At 45.6% G+C, this 17,191-nt stretch overlaps 3 protein-coding genes across 4 annotated transcripts; 1 reads left to right on the top strand and 2 right to left on the bottom strand.

The window, feature by feature from the left end:
• Positions 1 to 219: 219 nt before the first annotated feature.
• Positions 220 to 1,480, bottom strand: pgpep1l (pyroglutamyl-peptidase I like). Its single transcript, XM_029841390.1, has 5 exons — positions 1,386 to 1,480; positions 1,259 to 1,311; positions 1,081 to 1,197; positions 632 to 858; positions 220 to 542 (listed from the first exon to the last, which is right to left on the bottom strand). Exons 1-5 carry the CDS (start codon positions 1,447 to 1,449, stop codon positions 362 to 364), a joined length of 642 nt encoding a protein of 213 aa, XP_029697250.1. The 5' UTR covers positions 1,450 to 1,480; the 3' UTR covers positions 220 to 361.
• Positions 1,481 to 2,104: 624 nt separating this feature from the next.
• On the top strand, positions 2,105 to 8,986 carry synm (synemin, intermediate filament protein). Its single transcript, XM_003967075.3, has 4 exons — positions 2,105 to 3,073; positions 3,899 to 4,023; positions 5,126 to 5,205; positions 5,681 to 8,986. Exons 1-4 carry the CDS (start codon positions 2,276 to 2,278, stop codon positions 7,606 to 7,608), a joined length of 2,931 nt encoding a protein of 976 aa, XP_003967124.2. The 5' UTR covers positions 2,105 to 2,275; the 3' UTR covers positions 7,609 to 8,986.
• Positions 8,835 to 15,742, bottom strand: ttc23 (tetratricopeptide repeat domain 23). 2 transcript variants are annotated; one of them, XM_011606871.2, is made up of 12 exons: positions 15,617 to 15,719; positions 15,406 to 15,442; positions 15,159 to 15,306; positions 14,749 to 14,872; positions 14,460 to 14,598; positions 14,245 to 14,370; positions 12,008 to 12,179; positions 11,830 to 11,929; positions 11,407 to 11,534; positions 10,863 to 11,012; positions 9,368 to 9,450; positions 8,835 to 9,272 (listed from the first exon to the last, which is right to left on the bottom strand). In XM_011606871.2, the coding sequence occupies exons 3-12, from the start codon at positions 15,225 to 15,227 to the stop codon at positions 9,167 to 9,169; spliced, it is 1,197 nt and encodes a 398-aa protein (XP_011605173.2). In that variant the 5' UTR covers positions 15,228 to 15,306; positions 15,406 to 15,442; positions 15,617 to 15,719; the 3' UTR covers positions 8,835 to 9,166. The 2 variants fall into 2 exon arrangements, with proteins under 2 accessions (XP_011605173.2, XP_011605172.2); XM_011606870.2 differs by having other exon boundaries at positions 15,406 to 15,742.
• Positions 15,743 to 17,191: the final 1,449 nt, after the last annotated feature.

Below are 17,191 nucleotides of genomic sequence, written 5' to 3'. Positions count from 1 at the left end.
AATAATAGGTTTGAGGCTTCGTCGCTGTCGCGCCTCTGTCGTCCTGTTTCACATTCCTGAACCTTCTGAGGGGGCCTCGCTCTTCTGTCTCTGTTAGAACACTTTCACTAAGTCTCTGTCTGTTTCCCGCCAGGGAAGAGAAAGATTCATTCTGCAAAGAAATCCTTCATTTAATTGTTTTCTGTTTGTTTTCCGAGCTCTGTATCTGAGACCTCAAAGCTTTTCCCACCTATAGCTGGGCCATGGCGTAGTTTTCTTACGCCATCCCTAAATGTGTATCTGACAATTTCTTGTATTTTCTTTTTTTTTTTCCTGAAATTTTGAATAAATAAATGAATGAGAGCTGAGAGTCTTTATTCCTTTATTCTCTTACATGCGGCAGAAGGTTCTCCAGCTGGGCCAGCAGGGTCCGGAGGAGGGTCCGCAGCAGAGGGACCAGCCTGTCAGCTGAGGCCAGGCAGCCAGACGTGGGGAGGTGGACGAGGGCCGCCCTCCTCTCACCGTGATAGAGCGAGCAGTAATAAGCAAAATCACACAGATACCTGAGGAGGAGCACACACACACACACACACACACACGGTTTTTGTATTTCCTCCAGTGTCTTTGAATGCAACACGGGTGCCCTCTATACCTCCCAGCATCTCTGGAGTAATGGACGTCCACTCCTGCCTGGTTCAGCTCTTTGCAGACGGTCCTCATATTAATGAGTGAGTCCAGTTTCTCTGGCCCCCCCTCCACGCAGCTGTGGCTCTCAGGACAGAAGCCGCGCACGTCTCTGTCTCTGTAACCGAGGTTCTTTCCTGTTTGTTCCAAGATGATCCCAGTGGAGCCAGTGGCAACACCAAGATGCAAAACAAACTGGAACACAAGCATCTCCCATCACACCGACTGGTAGACCAGTTTAACCGAATATTAAATATTGAACGGAACTATCTTCACTAATTATTACAACTAAAATATAAAATGTAGAGATTATCTGCACTGTGAGCGACATCTTTTAAATATTATCGCAGATTTTTTTTTAGTATATTCTTTCACGCCCATTTTAATTATTTTATATCTTGGTTAAGACATTTTTACCTTTGGGCGAAGACTTCTCCAAATCTCTGCAATGATTTGTTGAGCCTTAACATAACTCACTGGTAGCTCCTTGACGTAAATCACAGTCGGATCGCCCAAACCGACCAGCTGCAGACCCTTTAAAAATGATAGATTATATCTCGGTGTTTTATTTCGCTTTTGAAACTCATTTCGTTACCTGAGCCGCTTCCCAGCTGAGGTTAACGAAGAACTGTCTGAAAGGTCCAAAGCCTAAAGAGAACGAATTAAAAACTCCAGAATGAGCTTCAATTCAGTTTGGATTCATGGAGAAAAAATGATATTACCTGTAACCACCACAATTTCACACCCACTCATGGCGAAATCGAATAGGCTTATTCCCCCACGCATGTCGTCAAAAAAACACGCCTTGTACACAATAATGCCCACAAGGGGGAGCCATTTCACCTAAAACTAATCGTACCCTAACAAGGTGATGCATTCAGGGAGCAGAGAGGACAAAACATATATATATTTGATTTATACCAGGTCTCCTTGAACTTGTACAGAATGTCCATCTATCCTAGTGTGCTTAGCTATTTCTCTATATTGCTGCATTAAGATAAATAAGTACAGTAAACTTTCAAACTGTACTACAAAACCAGACGGATAAACAGAAGAGATCATCGATAGTTCATCTTTTGTTATTGATATTACTACAACTACTAATACCATAACAACGATAAAACGAGAGGATTGCCAATAAAAAAAATTAAACTTAAAATACATTTAGATTGTTTTGCAGTTAACTTAATAGATTACAATTTATAAACTTATAGGAAAGGAAACATAGATATTTTTATTATTTGGATCGTGTGTGCGTGTGTGTGCGTGGGCGCGCGACTGTAGACCAGTAGCTTTTGTTTATGGCCCTAGGCTCTACCCGACGATTGATCTCGAAGTGATAATATTTCCGACGGCACATAAATGCAGCGTAACATCTGCCAGGGACGCGGACGCATTTATGACGATCCTGAGGCTGGAACCGCCTTCATCCTCCTCCTCCTCCTCCTAGTCCACCTCTTGCACTTGTCAAAGACCGCTGAGCGCATATGACATCACAGTCGTAGGACAGGACGCTTCAGCAGATGACGCCCGGACCACCAGCCACCTAAATTAGATATATTATTACGCATTCGGGACATTTTCAAACCCACTTTCAGAATTTGCCGCCACGATGTTGCCTTTCAAGAGAACTTTTGAGGGCGAAAAGCAGCAGCTCCGGGAGCTCAACTCCAGACTTGTCCAGTATCTTTCAAGAACCAAGCAGCTGGAAAAGGAAAATGTGCACCTGATTGCCGAAATTAACAAACTCCGAGAAGCCAAGGCGGCGGAATGGGAGCCCAACTACAAAGATGAGATGCGCGATCTGAGGAGAATGGTGGCACAGCTGTCGTTTGAAAAGTCCCAGGCTGAGCTGGAGAGGGAGAAGCTATGGCGGGAGTTGCAGATGGTCCAGGGTCTTTGCAGCGAGCAGACCGAGGTGTGCAGGGACATCAGCGGCGAGCTGAAGGGCTGCGAGCAGGAGCTCCACCGCGCCCACAAGACCAACGACCAACTCCAGCAGCGCTTATTCCAACTCGAGAACGAGCGCAAACGCCTGGAGGACGAGCACAGGCAAGAAATGCACCATCTCCGGGTCAAGGTGGAGTCACGGGTGGTGCCCGTCGTCACGCAGACGTACCGCGGACCTCCGGCCGCCTCTACGGAGGAGATGCACGAATACGCTCGCGATCTGTCCGAGGGGTGGATCCACACCTTTGAGATGTACCAGCGCAAAGTGGAGGAGATGGAGCAGGGCACCAGAGAGGACCGGGCCATGCTGTGCGACCTGCAGAGGGAGAAGATGCTGTATGCGTCAGAGCTGGACAAAATGCGCGCAGAGGCAGAGAAGCAAGGGCAGGTTCAACTGCGCCTGGAGGAGCAGCTGATGCACATGCAGGACCGATTCCGGACGGACTGCAGCGAATATCAGGTATCCAGCGCAACATTTTGCAGAGCCAGTGTAATTACATTCACTGATTAATATTGTTTCATAACAGAATAAGAAGAGTCTCTTGTTATGACAAAAGAGACTGTTGGCCGCCCCCTCCTGCCACACCCACCCCATGGATGCAGCCGTCAGACCTAAACCATTATCTAAATAAGTCCTGCCCCACCACTGCCACTGCTAATAGCAATAAATAGATCTGATTTAACCCGGTGGCGCTCCGGGGCTCATTCCAGCATCACCCTGCAGGTGCTGCCGCGTCTGAAATAAATCTGACTCTTCTCACCTCCCCACATAATGGCATTAACTGCCAGTGTTGACAAGTTCCCTTAACGGTCAAGCACGAGGTCTTGCGTGCAACATTTGACCCAAGCATAAAAGGATTTGAGGTTTTGAGTGGCTGGACGTGGTTGCGCCAACCCAGCCCTTTAGATTAAAGCAGTCACTTAAACCAATTAGCCGTCAGACTGGTTAATCCTTATTAGCCTCCTAAAGATGGAGCCTTAAGCAGGGTGGCTACAGAAGACACCCGAACGCATCTCGGCTTAACCGTGTGGTGCCTTTCAGAGTGGGAGTGAGACGACTGTCCCCGGATGCAATGTGTCGCCGGGAGAGGACGCATCCGGTCCTGTCGCGCTCCATTATTCGCCATCACCAGTCAAAAATAACAGATTGGCCCAGTTACAGACACCACAGGCGACCAGATGGAGTTCACCTGCTGTCACCAGCTAACACAGCCAAATGACATAACCCAGGCTGTCCATCATGTCCCCTCTGGAATGTGTTTTTGGTTTGTTCTTATTCCTCCAGATGATTATTGAGCAGTTAGAGGAGGAGAGGAAAGCCATGGCTGACACCATAGCAGAGAGGATGAGGGAGCACCAGCAGCTTCTCCAGGTGAAGATGGATCTTGGCACGGAGGTGTCTGCATACAGGTGACGCGTCTATTTCATATCTCCTTTTATTTAGTGGTCTTTTTAACAACTCTGCTACAACGCTTTCTCAGCCTGGTTCCTGAGTCAACCCTGACGCGGTGGGAAAGCTACTCCTTTTCTTTGAATGCTTTCAATTTAATTTTAATTTACCTCTTGTTGGACCTTGCAAATAAACCGCAACTTGTCATGAGTATCTGAAGACCAAAAATATAATAAATGCATCACAAAGTGCATTTCAAGGACCTGCATTGTCCTACCAGATCACATTTAAACGCGAGATGGTATGAAATGTGCAATCAGGTCCTGTTATAACACGTTTAGATTGCTAAGAGACAATCAGAGCCAGACCCAATTGTACGAAAGATTCTATTTAAAAGAAACTGAATTGTTTAATCCTCTCCAGGACAAACTAGAGCATGGCTTCCACACACCATCACAGCGTGGAAGGTTTCTTCATCGTTCTCCTATAGGTTCACACACCAACCACAAAGCAAAGTTATTTATGATTAAAAAAAAAACCACCGTCTTTTCATTTTTAAATTGCCCCCAGAAGTATTTTCATGCCATCAGAGCTCAGAAATGTTACATGTTTACATCAGAGGAGCAATTCTGCTGCTTGAATTTGAAGCTCCGGCAGCAGGAGTCTGCATTTGTCACGAGTCAGCTTTTACGGTGGGATTTTTGGAGCCGTGGGACCGCCCAGCATTGTGGGTGATATTTTTAGTCTTTCAGGAGTCTCCAGAGACGTTGCTCCTTTTTCAGACATTGTTGTGCACAGTCTGCTGGCGGTCGGTTTGCTGGAGCACGGCCACGCAGAGGTGAGGCGCTGAAGCTGATTATTATGGCGGATTGTTGCGTTTTGGATGACTGTGGCCCTACATGGTCAAGGAGCTGGGTTCATTCCATCTGCTAGGCTTGTCGCGTTTAAAGTTTAAGATGGAAGAACTGGAGGAGGCTCAGCGTCTTATAAGGTATTTGTCGCCTTTGCGATGTAGATTCGGAAATAGCGAATTCTTGTCCACTCAGAGGATCTGCAGATGGTTTTTGATGCACGTGCGCTCGTCTTTAACGGTGTTCCTGCCCTCTTGTCTTGTTTGTTTAGGGCTCTTCTGGAGGGTGAGAGAATGGGTCTTCAAGATGCTAACAGGAGGATGAATCCACAGCAGAGAGAACGAGTGATAGGTAAAGTTGCTCAGTGCAAATATAGTGTAGAAGCTGCATTTTTTGAAGAAAAGATTGAGTAGTAATATTTGTTACAAAGTTACATTAGTACGTCAAAAACTGTGTTATTTAGCTACCTTGAGTGTTGTTGTTCCGGGGTCATAAAAGCTCAGCTGGCAGGGTCCCATAAATGGGGGATTTTCCTGTCTGACTTTTCCTGGATCAGTGAGGAGTTAAGCTGATCAGTTACTCTTCCTGGATAAACAAATAAATCACCTGCCCCTTATATCAAAAAATCATAGTAAACACAGAATTTTGTGGAAGCCTAATTGGTTACTTTCATGACCTTGAAGTGGAGCCACTTACCCTCAGCCTCAGATCTTAGATCTCAGGCTGGAATCGATCTTTCCTCTATGTTTAGAAATGAATGTCTCAAGAAACAGCGACTTGCTCCTTTTTATCTCTAAACTAGCACGCTGTCTACTTCCTCCGTCAGATATCAGGTTACCAGCCCAACCCTACACCCAAAGAACTTCTGCAGTATCCAGCAGACACCGCGTGGATACCAGGTACAGCGCGCCGATGTCCAACCTAAGAAGATCTCCGGTGCCTCCTTCTGGTTCCAGAAGTCCCTCGAGGGTCATTCCCATTTCAGTCGCAGGCAGAGCTCAACATCAGAGTCCTGCGTCCAGAAGGGACATGGTGTCGTTCGCCAAAGCGCGAGCTGACGCTTCGTCTTTAGCTAGCGCCGCCAGGAAAGGCACAGATAAAGCGGGAGAAAATACGTCAGAGGAAGCAGGAGGAGACCAAGTTGTGAAGGTCAAAAAGGCACACCAGGAGAACCAAGTCAGTCCAATCAAATCCCCACCTGCTGAGGCCAAAACTGTGGCATCAGCTCAGGTGAAGAGCATGATAACATCAGCAGAAGGTGAAGCACAAGCACCCAGTCAGCCACAGAGAGACAACAATAGCACAGATATGGAGACACCAGAGGTCCCCAGTGGTCCAAATGAGAAGAAAGCGTTAGACTCAGTGTCTGTGGAGGAGCTCATTGAAAAAGTCATAAAGCCGGCAGGTTTGGAGGCTAAGGTTGGCTCCTCGGGGGATGCGAAGCTGACCTACCACGTAGAGAAAACTAAGCAGGAGGATGGAACGACTAAAACGCAGATTGTGCTGGAGTCCAAAGTGGAGGAAGAGCTGGATTTCTCCAAGGATGCCACACTGGATGGGCTACTGAACCAAGGGGTGAAGAAGGTGTCACTGGAGGACATCGAGCACACAGCAACAGGGAGCATGATCAAGGACCTGCTAAGCGGCCTGCGGGGAAGCGGGGAGCTGGAGAATAGGTCCGTCAACGTGGAAATCATCGAGGAGCCGGTGGAGGCCCTCAGTGAGGAGGAAACTGACATTGAGCAGCATGTCAGAGGCGATCTTTACGAACCCCCTGCAAGGTATTTTCAAATCGAGGAGCTTGAAAACGTATCTGAGGGCGTTCCTTCTCCAAGAAGCGCTGACGACACAACAAGACCCCCTGAAGAGAACACCCAAGTCAGGTCTGTGCAGGTTCAAGAGGTTTCTAGTAAGAGCGAATCTTCCTATTTCTCCCACGACCAAGAGCCTCGTGAATATTTTGTCTCCACACCGGACGACAACCTTTCTGAGCATGAGGAGGGCATCACGTCGTACGGCCACTATGGCGTCGTAGATGACCTGTCAGACGAGAGGTACTACCAAGACCAAGACCGAGATCTTTTCCCCCGTAAAGTCATTGTAGAGGAGAGTGAGGAATGTGCTTTCCTACCAGGAGGTCACGCTTTCCCAAGCGAGGGTTTCCAGCCAAGAGAGTGTATCATCGAGGAGGAGGTCCGCATCTCCCCTGTGGTTCAGGAGTCGATGCTGGAGTTCCTGAAAGAAGACTCCCTGGAGCCCAAAGAGCAGCTGAAGGGAGCTCTGGAGAAGCTCCAAAGCTCCGTGTCAGGACCACTGAGGGAGGAGTTGGCCTTCCTCACACGAGTGAGCAGCAACAGTCCTCAGAACGTTGCCGTCGACGTCAGAAAGGTGCAGCAGTCCAGCGACAACGGCACCACGACCATAGTGGCAGAGCTAAACGTCTCTCAGACTCTGGAAGACTCCGGGCTGCTGGAGGGAGGAGAAGATCTCAGCGAGGAGCAGATCATGGCCGCCCTCAGAGCTTCCAACCTGGGGCTTGAAAAAGGCTTCCAAGGAGGGGCGGGAGGAGGATACACGTTCCAAATCTCCAAAGAAGAGAACAGGACCTACAGCGACGGGGGCTTCTCCAGCGAGGGAGAGACGGCACCAGAAACCTCCAAGAGTGAAAGGTCTGAGACCCTGGGAACCCCGGTGAAGATTACTCAGGAGCAAAGAATCGCAACGCTTTACTTGGAGAGCCCAACAGACGATTGAGAATCCAGTTTTAAAGTCAGTACTGAAGCCAATTCCATTCAGATGATCATACAGACTGACTCTCCGATCAGAAAACAGAAATCTATATTTTTGAGTCACATTTCTGCCCCTAAATGCAGCAGCAATTATGCGCCGTGCTAACTAATCTGGGCTAGTACCTGTTAGCTGTAAGCTACTATAGCAATTTTTGTAGCAAAACCGCGATGCATTTACTGCTCGTACTCTGTCGCTTTGACATGTATCGATCTGTTTTCTAACTTTCAGACGCTTGGGTCTTCTACCCAAATATTTCGTATTTTTGTACTAACCTTTGCAGTGCAGCTGGATCAGCCATTACATCACAGTTGAGCCTGTACTTTTCAATCCACCCGGGCCAATACGAGCCGTCGCCCGACAGCCAAGACTGGCGACTGGCTGCGCAACCTTTCCTTTTTCCTTATTTGGACGGTGCGGCCCAATGACGCGACTGTTGTGTATGCCGTTGTAAGAAGCCAGGCAGCGGCGTTTGCATGTTCTCCCTGTGCCTGTAGGTTTCTCTGCTTTCCTCCCACGGTTAAAAACATACACCTTAGTTGGACCGGAGAGGCAGCGGGGTCAAAGGTTAGGAACGAAGCTGTGGACAGTGAAGAGGAGGTAGGGAATGAGCTGATAGCAGATCCAGGTTCTGTGTTAGTACATGTGGTAGTTAGAATGGTTACTCTTTGATTTCTTCACAGCATGTAGCATCACATCACACCACTTTGGTTTAGAGCCAGTGTGACTGCACAATGTTGATCGTCTAATGTTGGAGAGGGAATTTCACATCAGAGGTAGACTGAAGGAAGGAGAAGTCACGTAGTGAAGGTTGTTAGCGGCCGTCAAAAACGTTGAATCACATTTTGTTTGTGCAGTTGTCCCGGTGTTGCGTTGTAGGTTTCACATTTGCTCTGTCAATATTGTGTGCTGATGGTGTTACTATTTCTGGATCCTCAGCCTCCTGGCACTGACTTTTAGGGTTTGTTGTGCTCCGCATTTGGCGATCTGACAATATGGCGGCGTGGTTGCATGTAAAGTTTTACACATGTTGTTAAAGTGGCAAAATAATGTCATTTAAATCACAGATCCCCAGCTTTCCCAGTCAAACCAGGCTCGGGTGCAGCAGATTTTCTGGCCTTCAGCTCAATAATGTATCATCCGCGTACTTAAACTGTAGTTTCATCTGGAATTGTGACCATTCTTTATCTTTGTGCGCCGTTTCATCACACACAGCAGTGACATTTATTAAATTTGAATCATCCTGGATTGTTCAACATCTGCTTCTATTGACATATGGAAAAAAATGCATCATTTTAAAGGGTCCCAGCCTTCATTTGATCATCATTAAAAATCTACAATTGGAGTTTTGTGCATATGTGAATATTTCTGAAAAAACTATCACATCTATACACAACACATGTTGTTAGCTATGCTACTGCTAAGACAACAAAACTGGACACTGGTTAATTTCTGACTTAAACAAGCCTCTCAGTAGTCCTAGTATGGCTCTCAACTAGCAAGTTACTAGTAACCAATCCATTAACTAGTCAGAAATGGAGCTTTCTTCATTTCGACTGGGTGCTGTAGTTGAAAACAGTTTGGTTTTGTCTCCACTTCTGCTCCACTGGGTCTGTGCCACCTCTGGTGCCCTGCAAAAAAAACCCAAAACACAGCACACATGGTTACATGAGCGAAACATGGGCAGCACTCTTAACTATCACACCGCCATCATTCATGGGTATACCGGGCCAACATCTCCACAGCTTTCTCTGTAGCTTTGGACCTTCTGTGCTGGGGTCCGAACAACAGCCTTTGGATCTGCAGGCACTGAAATAAAAAAAAATAAAAAATGCAAGTCATCAATATTGCTGTTGTCAGTGGAAGATGAGAAGAGCAACGCCCGCTCAAGAGGGAAATAAAAGCGTCCTAGCAACACGTGGATGCACTAAACATCCCAAAATAACCGCTGTAGCAGCCCGAAGTCAAGACAACACCTGTGCTGACTCTGAATGGGGCCTTACCAACTCCGGGGGGAGGGGGGGGATTTTGCTAGATTGATTACAAGAACTCAGAAGCACCCCAAGAAACATCTACGTTCAAAGGAGAGGGGCTGAACAACCGCTGGTAGACCCACAACATTCACACCGAGTCAAGTCAAAAAAACGTAATCAGAAAAAGATGAAGAGGTTACAATGTCGAAGAGAGGGAGCCCACCCCCCCTCTCTCACACACACACACACACTGGGAAAAGTGAAACACTGAGTAATCTGGAACCGATTCATCTGGCCCCTCAGATGTTTTTTTTCTCTCCGTTGCTAAGGTTGATGTCATGGAAGGCCTTTTCTACAGCGGCTCTGAAAAGGAAACAAAATGTCAGGCGCATGTGAGTGAGCCATTGTTCGCCTGTTTTCTCTGAGATCTCGCCTCCCGCCTGAAGGTTTTCCACTGGAAAAACAACGTTACTCAATCGGGGTATAGGTGGGCTGAGGACGGGAGGAGACGAACGTCTGGACGTCTCTGGTTTGTGTCAGTGAACTTTAACGGTGTTATTTTGGAGAGTAGTGCAACTGTAATTTCCCAACGACGAGGGGGACTCGATCCTGCCACAACAAAACAACATAGCAACCAGGCTCCTTCCTTTACAGGTGCTTCCTGACCAGATTTAGGATGTATCCCTTTACAGTTATTCTAGCTCAACGCTGAATGTGGAAAAGAGGGGGAAAAAATAAAGAAAACCCCCCCGTAGACACAGGTCACAGCACTGTAGGCTAATATCAAAGACAGCTAAGCTTGTTTACAATGACATCACGATATTTCACTGGTTAATGAGGTCAGTGTCCTTTAATTGACAGCGGTTAACCGGCTGTTTGTTTGTTGTCCATCTGTCAAGCCCCGTCCAGAACCAGAGTCACACTGATATTTTAGTCTGAGGAGGCCCGCTGTGCACGCTGCCCCCTCCAAGATTAGAACGCAGCTCTGATGGCACCGGGCTTCAGGGACGAAGGTGAAAATAGCTCCTCTGGACACGAGAGCGTCTCCGTGTGTATAGTCTGAACGAGCCTCCCACTGGTGCAGACGCACACGCCCACTGACTCCTAACCTTTGATTAAATCCTCCCAGATACTCTGGCAGGATCACAATCACGGAGTTGTGGCTGTTTGCAGCATCTCTAACGTGCATTTATAGGTTGTAACCGAGGCAAACATGAGCTCCTGCTGTTCGTGTGGTGTTGTTTTTACCTTTGTCATGGTCCTGTGAGCCTGCCTCAGGCAGCCCTGGGCCATCTCCAAGCTTCCTATGAGTTCAAGGGTGTCTGCCACCTCCACACTCACGTCACCAAAGGTGGATTTTTTTGTTGCGAGGGAAGATCTCTGGATGTCTAGACATTTCTGCAATGGTCCACATGTGAGTGGTATTTAATGGCAGCCTTCACATCAGGACAAATTCTGACAATTAGAAAGTCTGGGGGTCTCCTCGAGGTCTCACTCACATCGGAAAAGTCCCTAAAGTAAAACATAACACTCTTGAGAGTTCCCCAAAGGTGAGGGCAAAATGTTGCAATCACCCCTAGTGGTCAGCTTCTGCCTATCATTACTTTTGGTGGGGTGTAGCCCGTCATTTAAACAAGCTATCCTCAAATTAAAGCTATTCAAAGATGGATTATTCTTTCTTTTTTTTAAAAAAAACCTTTGTTGAAAGATAGCAGCACCTATATTTAAGCTGGTCTGTGTTTCTACATTTTGTCTGTGTGTGTGTGTGTGTGTGTGTGTGTGTGTGTCAAACCTCTTCCTGGCCACTGACGAGGAGAAAACGACAGAAGTCATCCTGCACGGCGAGGAAAGCTGCGTCTTGTGGGCCTGCTGAGGTCTTGTAGATGCTCAGACTCCGCTCAAAGTGCTGACCTGCAGAGTCTGAACCAGCATGGACAAAAACGTGGACAAGAACTTCAGTTCTGGTCGTAACTGATGGAACAAGAGCTCGATTTAGCTAGAAGCTACTATAATGACTTTGTTTATTGGATACATTTAGGCTCCCTTTGCGTGATAAATGAGTCAAATGAGTCACATTTCACCAACCAGGCCATAATATAGTCATGTTCCTTCACCCCAACCTAAAGAATTTCACATACATGAAGACAATGGGGGATTCTATTGCCTCTAACCCCTCACGCATATGTGCTAGCAGACTATCTGGGAATAAGCTCACCATTATGACCGGGATCTGAAGACAGAATGAGTGCCATGCTGTGGGAGACTTCAGCCCCCACCAGCTCCTCTGGACACTGACTCATGGCAATGGCATGAGCCTAGAACACACGTGCAAACAAAGCCTTTAGCAGTAGCACTACGTGGTTCCCTCCGACGTGCACCGGCGGGCCACTCGCCTTGGACAGATGCTCTACGGCTCGGTCTGAGCGGCCTCGGTCCTGCTCGACGGCAGCCATGTCCCTGTAGACAGAGATCACGCTCTCTGGCTGACCGCAGTCCCTCAGCAGTCGGAGAGACTTCTCGCACTGGCCCAAGGCCTTATCTGGCCTGTTCTGTGTCTTATAGACCCTGTCAGAGCGGAACAGACAAACCAGTAAGTGGAAAGATGCAGTTAAAGATACGGCGCGTATCAGTGGGCCTTATCGGTCAAGTGAAAGTCTGGAAAAAATCGGCGTCCTTTGGTTTCACATGTTTGCTTCACAACTCATCTCTAACCTACTTTTTGCCTTCTAAAGGAATCTGGAGTACATGTGTGCTATAAAGCGTCTGGGCCTCATAGATCAACAAGGAGGAAGAGTTGGGGCAGTGAGGATCCATTAACCACCGGAGAGATCTTGGATCCATCAGGCTCCTCTGCTAACAGCTCTCACACCGTCTAATGGATTCTAAATTTAATTCCACTTTCCAGGCGATGGGGTGGCCTCTCTGAGAGGGCACAACGCAATCTCCCCCGCCACAGCAGAACGTACTGTCAAACGCCTTTAAAACTGCCCTGGGAACCGTCTCACGTCTTCACAACTCGCACTCTCGTGAAGCACTTTATTAAAAAAGCTCATTTCCTTGATTATCCCGAAAGCCGTGACGGTATTTAGTGGCTGAGCTACAGACTTCAGGTCCTTTTAGGGGTGATGGCTGAAGCAGAGCTGCATTCCAGCGTGGCTCGCGTCTGACAGACACAGACAACGCCTCTCTATCCTCGCGATCACTCCGGATCCTCCCCTCTCTGAAGAACTGCAATGTGCCACATCCTGCTGCAGCCCACTTAAACGCCACATGGCAGGAAATTAATAGAGTTAAGGGTTTGGAACATGTGCTGCCAAACATGCCACACAGCCCTCTCTTCTAAATGTTTCCGGAGTTGAGGCAGTTCTTGGTTCTAATGAAATAGAAGCCAGTGAACATGAAAAAACACGAGATCCTGGGTTCATTTGACAACATCATCACTGATGAGACTTTTTTTCCCCCCTCCTGAGCCCTAGAAGGGCAGGAATGTAAGCTTAACATGTTCACAGAGACAATGATTGTGGCTAATGTTCTGTAATTATCAGTGGAACACAAAGAATCGACCCACACCTTTAGACAATAATTGGCATTCATCAGGCAGATGCCGTGCGAGTGTCTAAAAATGCGTCACCGTCTGTGATTTCCTGACCATCCTGCTCGCACCAGGATCTATATTGTTATTTCTGTGATGGGAACATTCCCCACCATGGCCACAGTGCTGACCGGCAGAGCTTTCAGAGGCATGCCAAATTCTTAGTCATCACCTCTGAAAAGAGATTTAGCAGCTTAGACACTGGCAGGAGTCTGCACATTTTTCTCTATTATGAAATTCACGTAAACAAATTCCAACTTTGACAAACAGTAGACGACGGCTACAAATGATGAGCATCGTCAAAACATGGTGTGTTGTTATTGATGGAGCTAATTCCTGCTCCAGACACACCGATATTTGCATGTTCTACTCCATTAATTTCTCGTGCTGCTTTGTGGGATCTTCAACATGATCCACTATTGTTTCCTTAAAATATCAATATTGCACATTAGTTGACAAAATCAATAATATGGAAATCGTGCCAAGACTTAAATATAAACAGAACAATTGGTAATTTGATTTTTTTTTTTTTTAAAGGATAGTATTGATATTTAGGATCACCTCGGTGTGGTCTAAAAGATCACTAGTCCATGATAGAAGTAGAAAGAAGAAAAAATTGCCCCCTCATCCTTCAACTCCTTTAAAACAACTAGTATGACAAAGGGACTTTTAAAGTTGTATTTAATGTGCAGATATTTACAATCGAGCACGAATGAAGGCTGCTTTTATTTTAAAAATTGACCGAGTTTGTTCCTTCAGAAACACACGGTAATCTCCCGTAGTGCCACCTTGTGGCCAAATGGTAGACCTGCAGGTTAAAGTAGATGAGTGAGTTAATAAAAGAAATCAAACAATTTATGATTTGGAGGACCTGAATTTATGCCAAGCAGAATGGAAAAGTAAATGTAAAATATCTGCAGCTCTCTTCACAGAACCACATATGTGGATTTTGAAGGCAGTTTTTTAAAATAACACTAAATTAACAGCTGTGATAGCAGCTTAGAGACTTAGTGTTACATTTGTTGATTACTATTGTACCTGTAAAGGCCACTGGATACCTCCTGTATGGTTTTTATCTTGTCTTCCTGGCTGATGTCACCATGCTGATGAAGCTCTTCAACAAGCCTTTCTGACTCCAGAAAAGATGACTCGGCCTCCTCACCAGTTAAAAAGAGGGGGTCAAGGGTATTTTCAGCTTTCAAATCCCATTAATGTCCTCATATCTGAATGTAAAACATATGCCATAAGGATATTTAGCTGCCATCAGGGATGCCTCTCCATGAGTGAGGTGTATGGTCAGAAGAGCCTCCAGCTTTTCTGTAGATGAGCTGCTGCAGGAAGGCAACAGCTCTCTGGCCAGTGTCGCATGTTCCTGCGCCTGCAAACCACAGCCTGGGGAAAAGGATGTGACAGGGTTGAAATATGCACATCACATTTACAGACTATTATAGCGATAAATTAATGTGAAATAAAGGGTTTGCAAACTGTTAGCACGTGACCAAACAGATGCCATTTGATTCTCACGGTAGGTTTGGTGATTACCTTTGAATTTCAAGTAGGCCTTTGCCAGTCTGATATGGGCCTGAGCTAATTTCAGATGACTGGCCCCAAAAACCAGCTTGGTCAAAGCCACACAGCGCACCAGATCCTGGATGCAGGCATCAAACTAAGAAAATACAAATGCCAGTCAGTAGCACATGTTTCTCTTTTCTATTTGTTCTCATACTGATGCATAAAATCCCCCCAAATGACATAGTGTTCAATAGGTTCAGGTTCAATACACTTAGCCAAGACATAGTCTCAGATTTTATGAATATGCAAATATCTCATTTAAATGCTTGCATTAGGTCTTTAGAATGCATTAGGGCTTTCGTGCATGAATGAAAGAGACTAGGGGAACTCTCCGTCGTCCTTGTGCAGCTGACAGAGCCGCTCTTGCTGCTGGATCTCACCTCTTGTTTGTCTTCGTGGTCCTGAGCTCGACGTTCGACGACTGTCAGCTTGTCTTCCGGTGGCATCATAATAAACTGCTTCTTTGAAATTCCGATTAATGAGGCACTCAAAATATCGGACGACGCAGAAACACTCAGGTCTCCCGCACTGTCAAACACGGCAGAACATTAGATTTCTAGACACAAATCAAAATACGAAATTCGAACCCAAAAAAGGGCCCTTAAAGTCAATAAATAACAGACTTACTCTGAGAAAGACGAGGCGGCATCTGTTTTCTGAGAATCTGCCATGTTTTACAGCAAAAATTAATGCATTTGTGCAAATGATCCAAATTAAACAGCCTTAAAAACCAGCATTGTTTGTTCCGCGTTTGTCACCGTGGATACGCCGCTCGCGCCAGCTCACGCGACAATCTGGTTAGATAAAATAATAATAATTATAATAAAATGTAACTCACTAACACAAGTCTAACGTCTTTCAAGGCGGCCTTGGTGCGATCTGTGGAATATCGCTCCATTGCAGGAAAAATCTGGGGAAAAAATAAGGAAATACTTTTGGACGCTCAGCGTTGACGTCATCGAAAGAAAGTGGGCTGCATTCAAGAACCCCGTTGATCAGCAGCAAAGTCCTGTGATGTTTCAAAACGAGACACGTTAAAAGTTGAACCTTTGCTTGTTTCCTATTATTTCCTTAATTTATCAATTTGCAAGAAGAGAAAAGGCTTCTTAATTGACTTTTTTTTGCCTATGGAAAGTGGGTCAATTTTCTGTTGTTACAACTCGCGCCTTTTGTGTAACATACGGTTTTATTTTATGCTCTTTTAATAAATACGCCCAATCTGTACTGTAAAAACCTAAATTTATTCGCTTCAAATGAGTTCTAAATGATGAATTTCTCAATATGGAAAGGTATTTAAAAATCAGTTTTCTAGACGGTTTGTTACCGAGTTAATTGTAATACTCAGACACATCCACAAGATGTCAGTATAGCAACAATATAACGCATCAGTCGTGAGAAAGTATTGAAGAAGGTCGGATTGGAGCTTCACCTCAGGGGCATGAGCACTTGAAATAGTTTTCCAAGTTTAAAAAAAGATTTTTTTCTCCCTCTTTTCTTCACTGTTTTCCAAGGCTCATCACCAGCACCCAGCAAGGTATTCATTCCATGTTTGTTAAGACATCTGAAGAATTACTTTCTGTGAAACATAACTCTGTCAACATTACCTGCCAACAGTCTAAAATGGTTAAATATATTACAGTTGCTATGATCACTGTAATTCCCCCCACAGTGTGTCACAATAAAAAGCACTGTTGCGGAATGATTAAAACACTACTTTCAATCAATGAAACTCATCCTATTGGGAAACAACATGTCAGTGCTTCCCTCTCAGATAGCAGCAGCAACATTAACCTTAAAGTTGTTCAAACTCACTTGCTAATAGCTCATTAGTTTTAATGGGTGGGTGCTAAATGGAGTGAAGTCACAGTCAGCCTCAGGTTGAAAGGTGTCACTCAGAAGGAATGATAAGAAATGAACCCTAAAGCTTTTGTCTCCTTTGAAAATGGTTTGTATTAAAAGAAAAACAAAACACAACCACAAGAGACAATACATGTGATTGTCTCTCATCTGTTATAATTAACATGCATTTTCTGGTTTAGTAGTAATCAGTTCACATTTTCTATCACTGTTATAAATGTTGTCCTAAAAACAGCAGTTTTGTGGCAGGTTGGACCTGAACTCTGCTGAAAGTGAAGAATTGTTAAACTCCTTTCTATAATAAGAAGAACTAAATGAAAGAAATAAATATTACCAGTGTTCTACATCTCCCTGGACTCACTGCTGTATACCTATAGCTGGTAGAGGAAATGTACATTTCCTTGTGAAAATATCCCTTCTTACATCAGTGCTCAAAATCCTTGCCAAGTAAACAAGAAGTATCGTTTCTGTGGCTGCTTTGAGAAATTGGTCTCCAGAGAGAGCTTTCTAGGTTAATTTATTCTGAAGCAGGCTGGCAGTGTGTGCACTGTCACCA

The sequence above is a fragment of the Takifugu rubripes genome, chromosome 9, assembly GCF_901000725.2.
Source record: "Takifugu rubripes chromosome 9, fTakRub1.2, whole genome shotgun sequence".
Taxonomy (NCBI): Eukaryota; Metazoa; Chordata; class Actinopteri; order Tetraodontiformes; family Tetraodontidae; genus Takifugu; species Takifugu rubripes.
This window is presented reverse-complemented; position numbering and strand designations above follow the sequence as displayed.

Excerpts from the sequence above, each read along its gene's own strand:
- synm (XM_003967075.3), top strand. The coding sequence starts at position 2,276 with ATGTTGCCTTTCAAGAGAACTTTTGAGGGCGAAAAGCAGCAGCTCCGG. Across the intron at positions 3,074-3,898 it reads CGGACTGCAGCGAATATCAG|ATGATTATTGAGCAGTTAGA; the intron begins GTATCCAGCGCA and ends TTATTCCTCCAG. Across the intron at positions 4,024-5,125 it reads ACGGAGGTGTCTGCATACAG|GGCTCTTCTGGAGGGTGAGA; the intron begins GTGACGCGTCTA and ends TTGTTTGTTTAG.
- ttc23 (XM_011606870.2), bottom strand. The coding sequence starts at position 15,449 with ATGGCAGATTCTCAGAAAACAGATGCCGCCTCGTCTTTCTCAGA. Across the intron at positions 15,307-15,405 it reads GCCGCCTCGTCTTTCTCAGA|TGCGGGAGACCTGAGTGTTT; the intron begins GTAAGTCTGTTA and ends CGTGTTTGACAG. Across the intron at positions 11,013-11,406 it reads TCGTCAGTGGCCAGGAAGAG|AAATGTCTAGACATCCAGAG; the intron begins GTTTGACACACA and ends GGACCATTGCAG.
- pgpep1l (XM_029841390.1), bottom strand. The coding sequence starts at position 1,449 with ATGCGTGGGGGAATAAGCCTATTCGATTTCGCCATGAGTGGGTGTGAA. Across the intron at positions 859-1,080 it reads GGAGAAGTCTTCGCCCAAAG|TTTGTTTTGCATCTTGGTGT; the intron begins GTAAAAATGTCT and ends CTTGTGTTCCAG. Across the intron at positions 543-631 it reads TACTCCAGAGATGCTGGGAG|GTATCTGTGTGATTTTGCTT; the intron begins GTATAGAGGGCA and ends GCTCCTCCTCAG.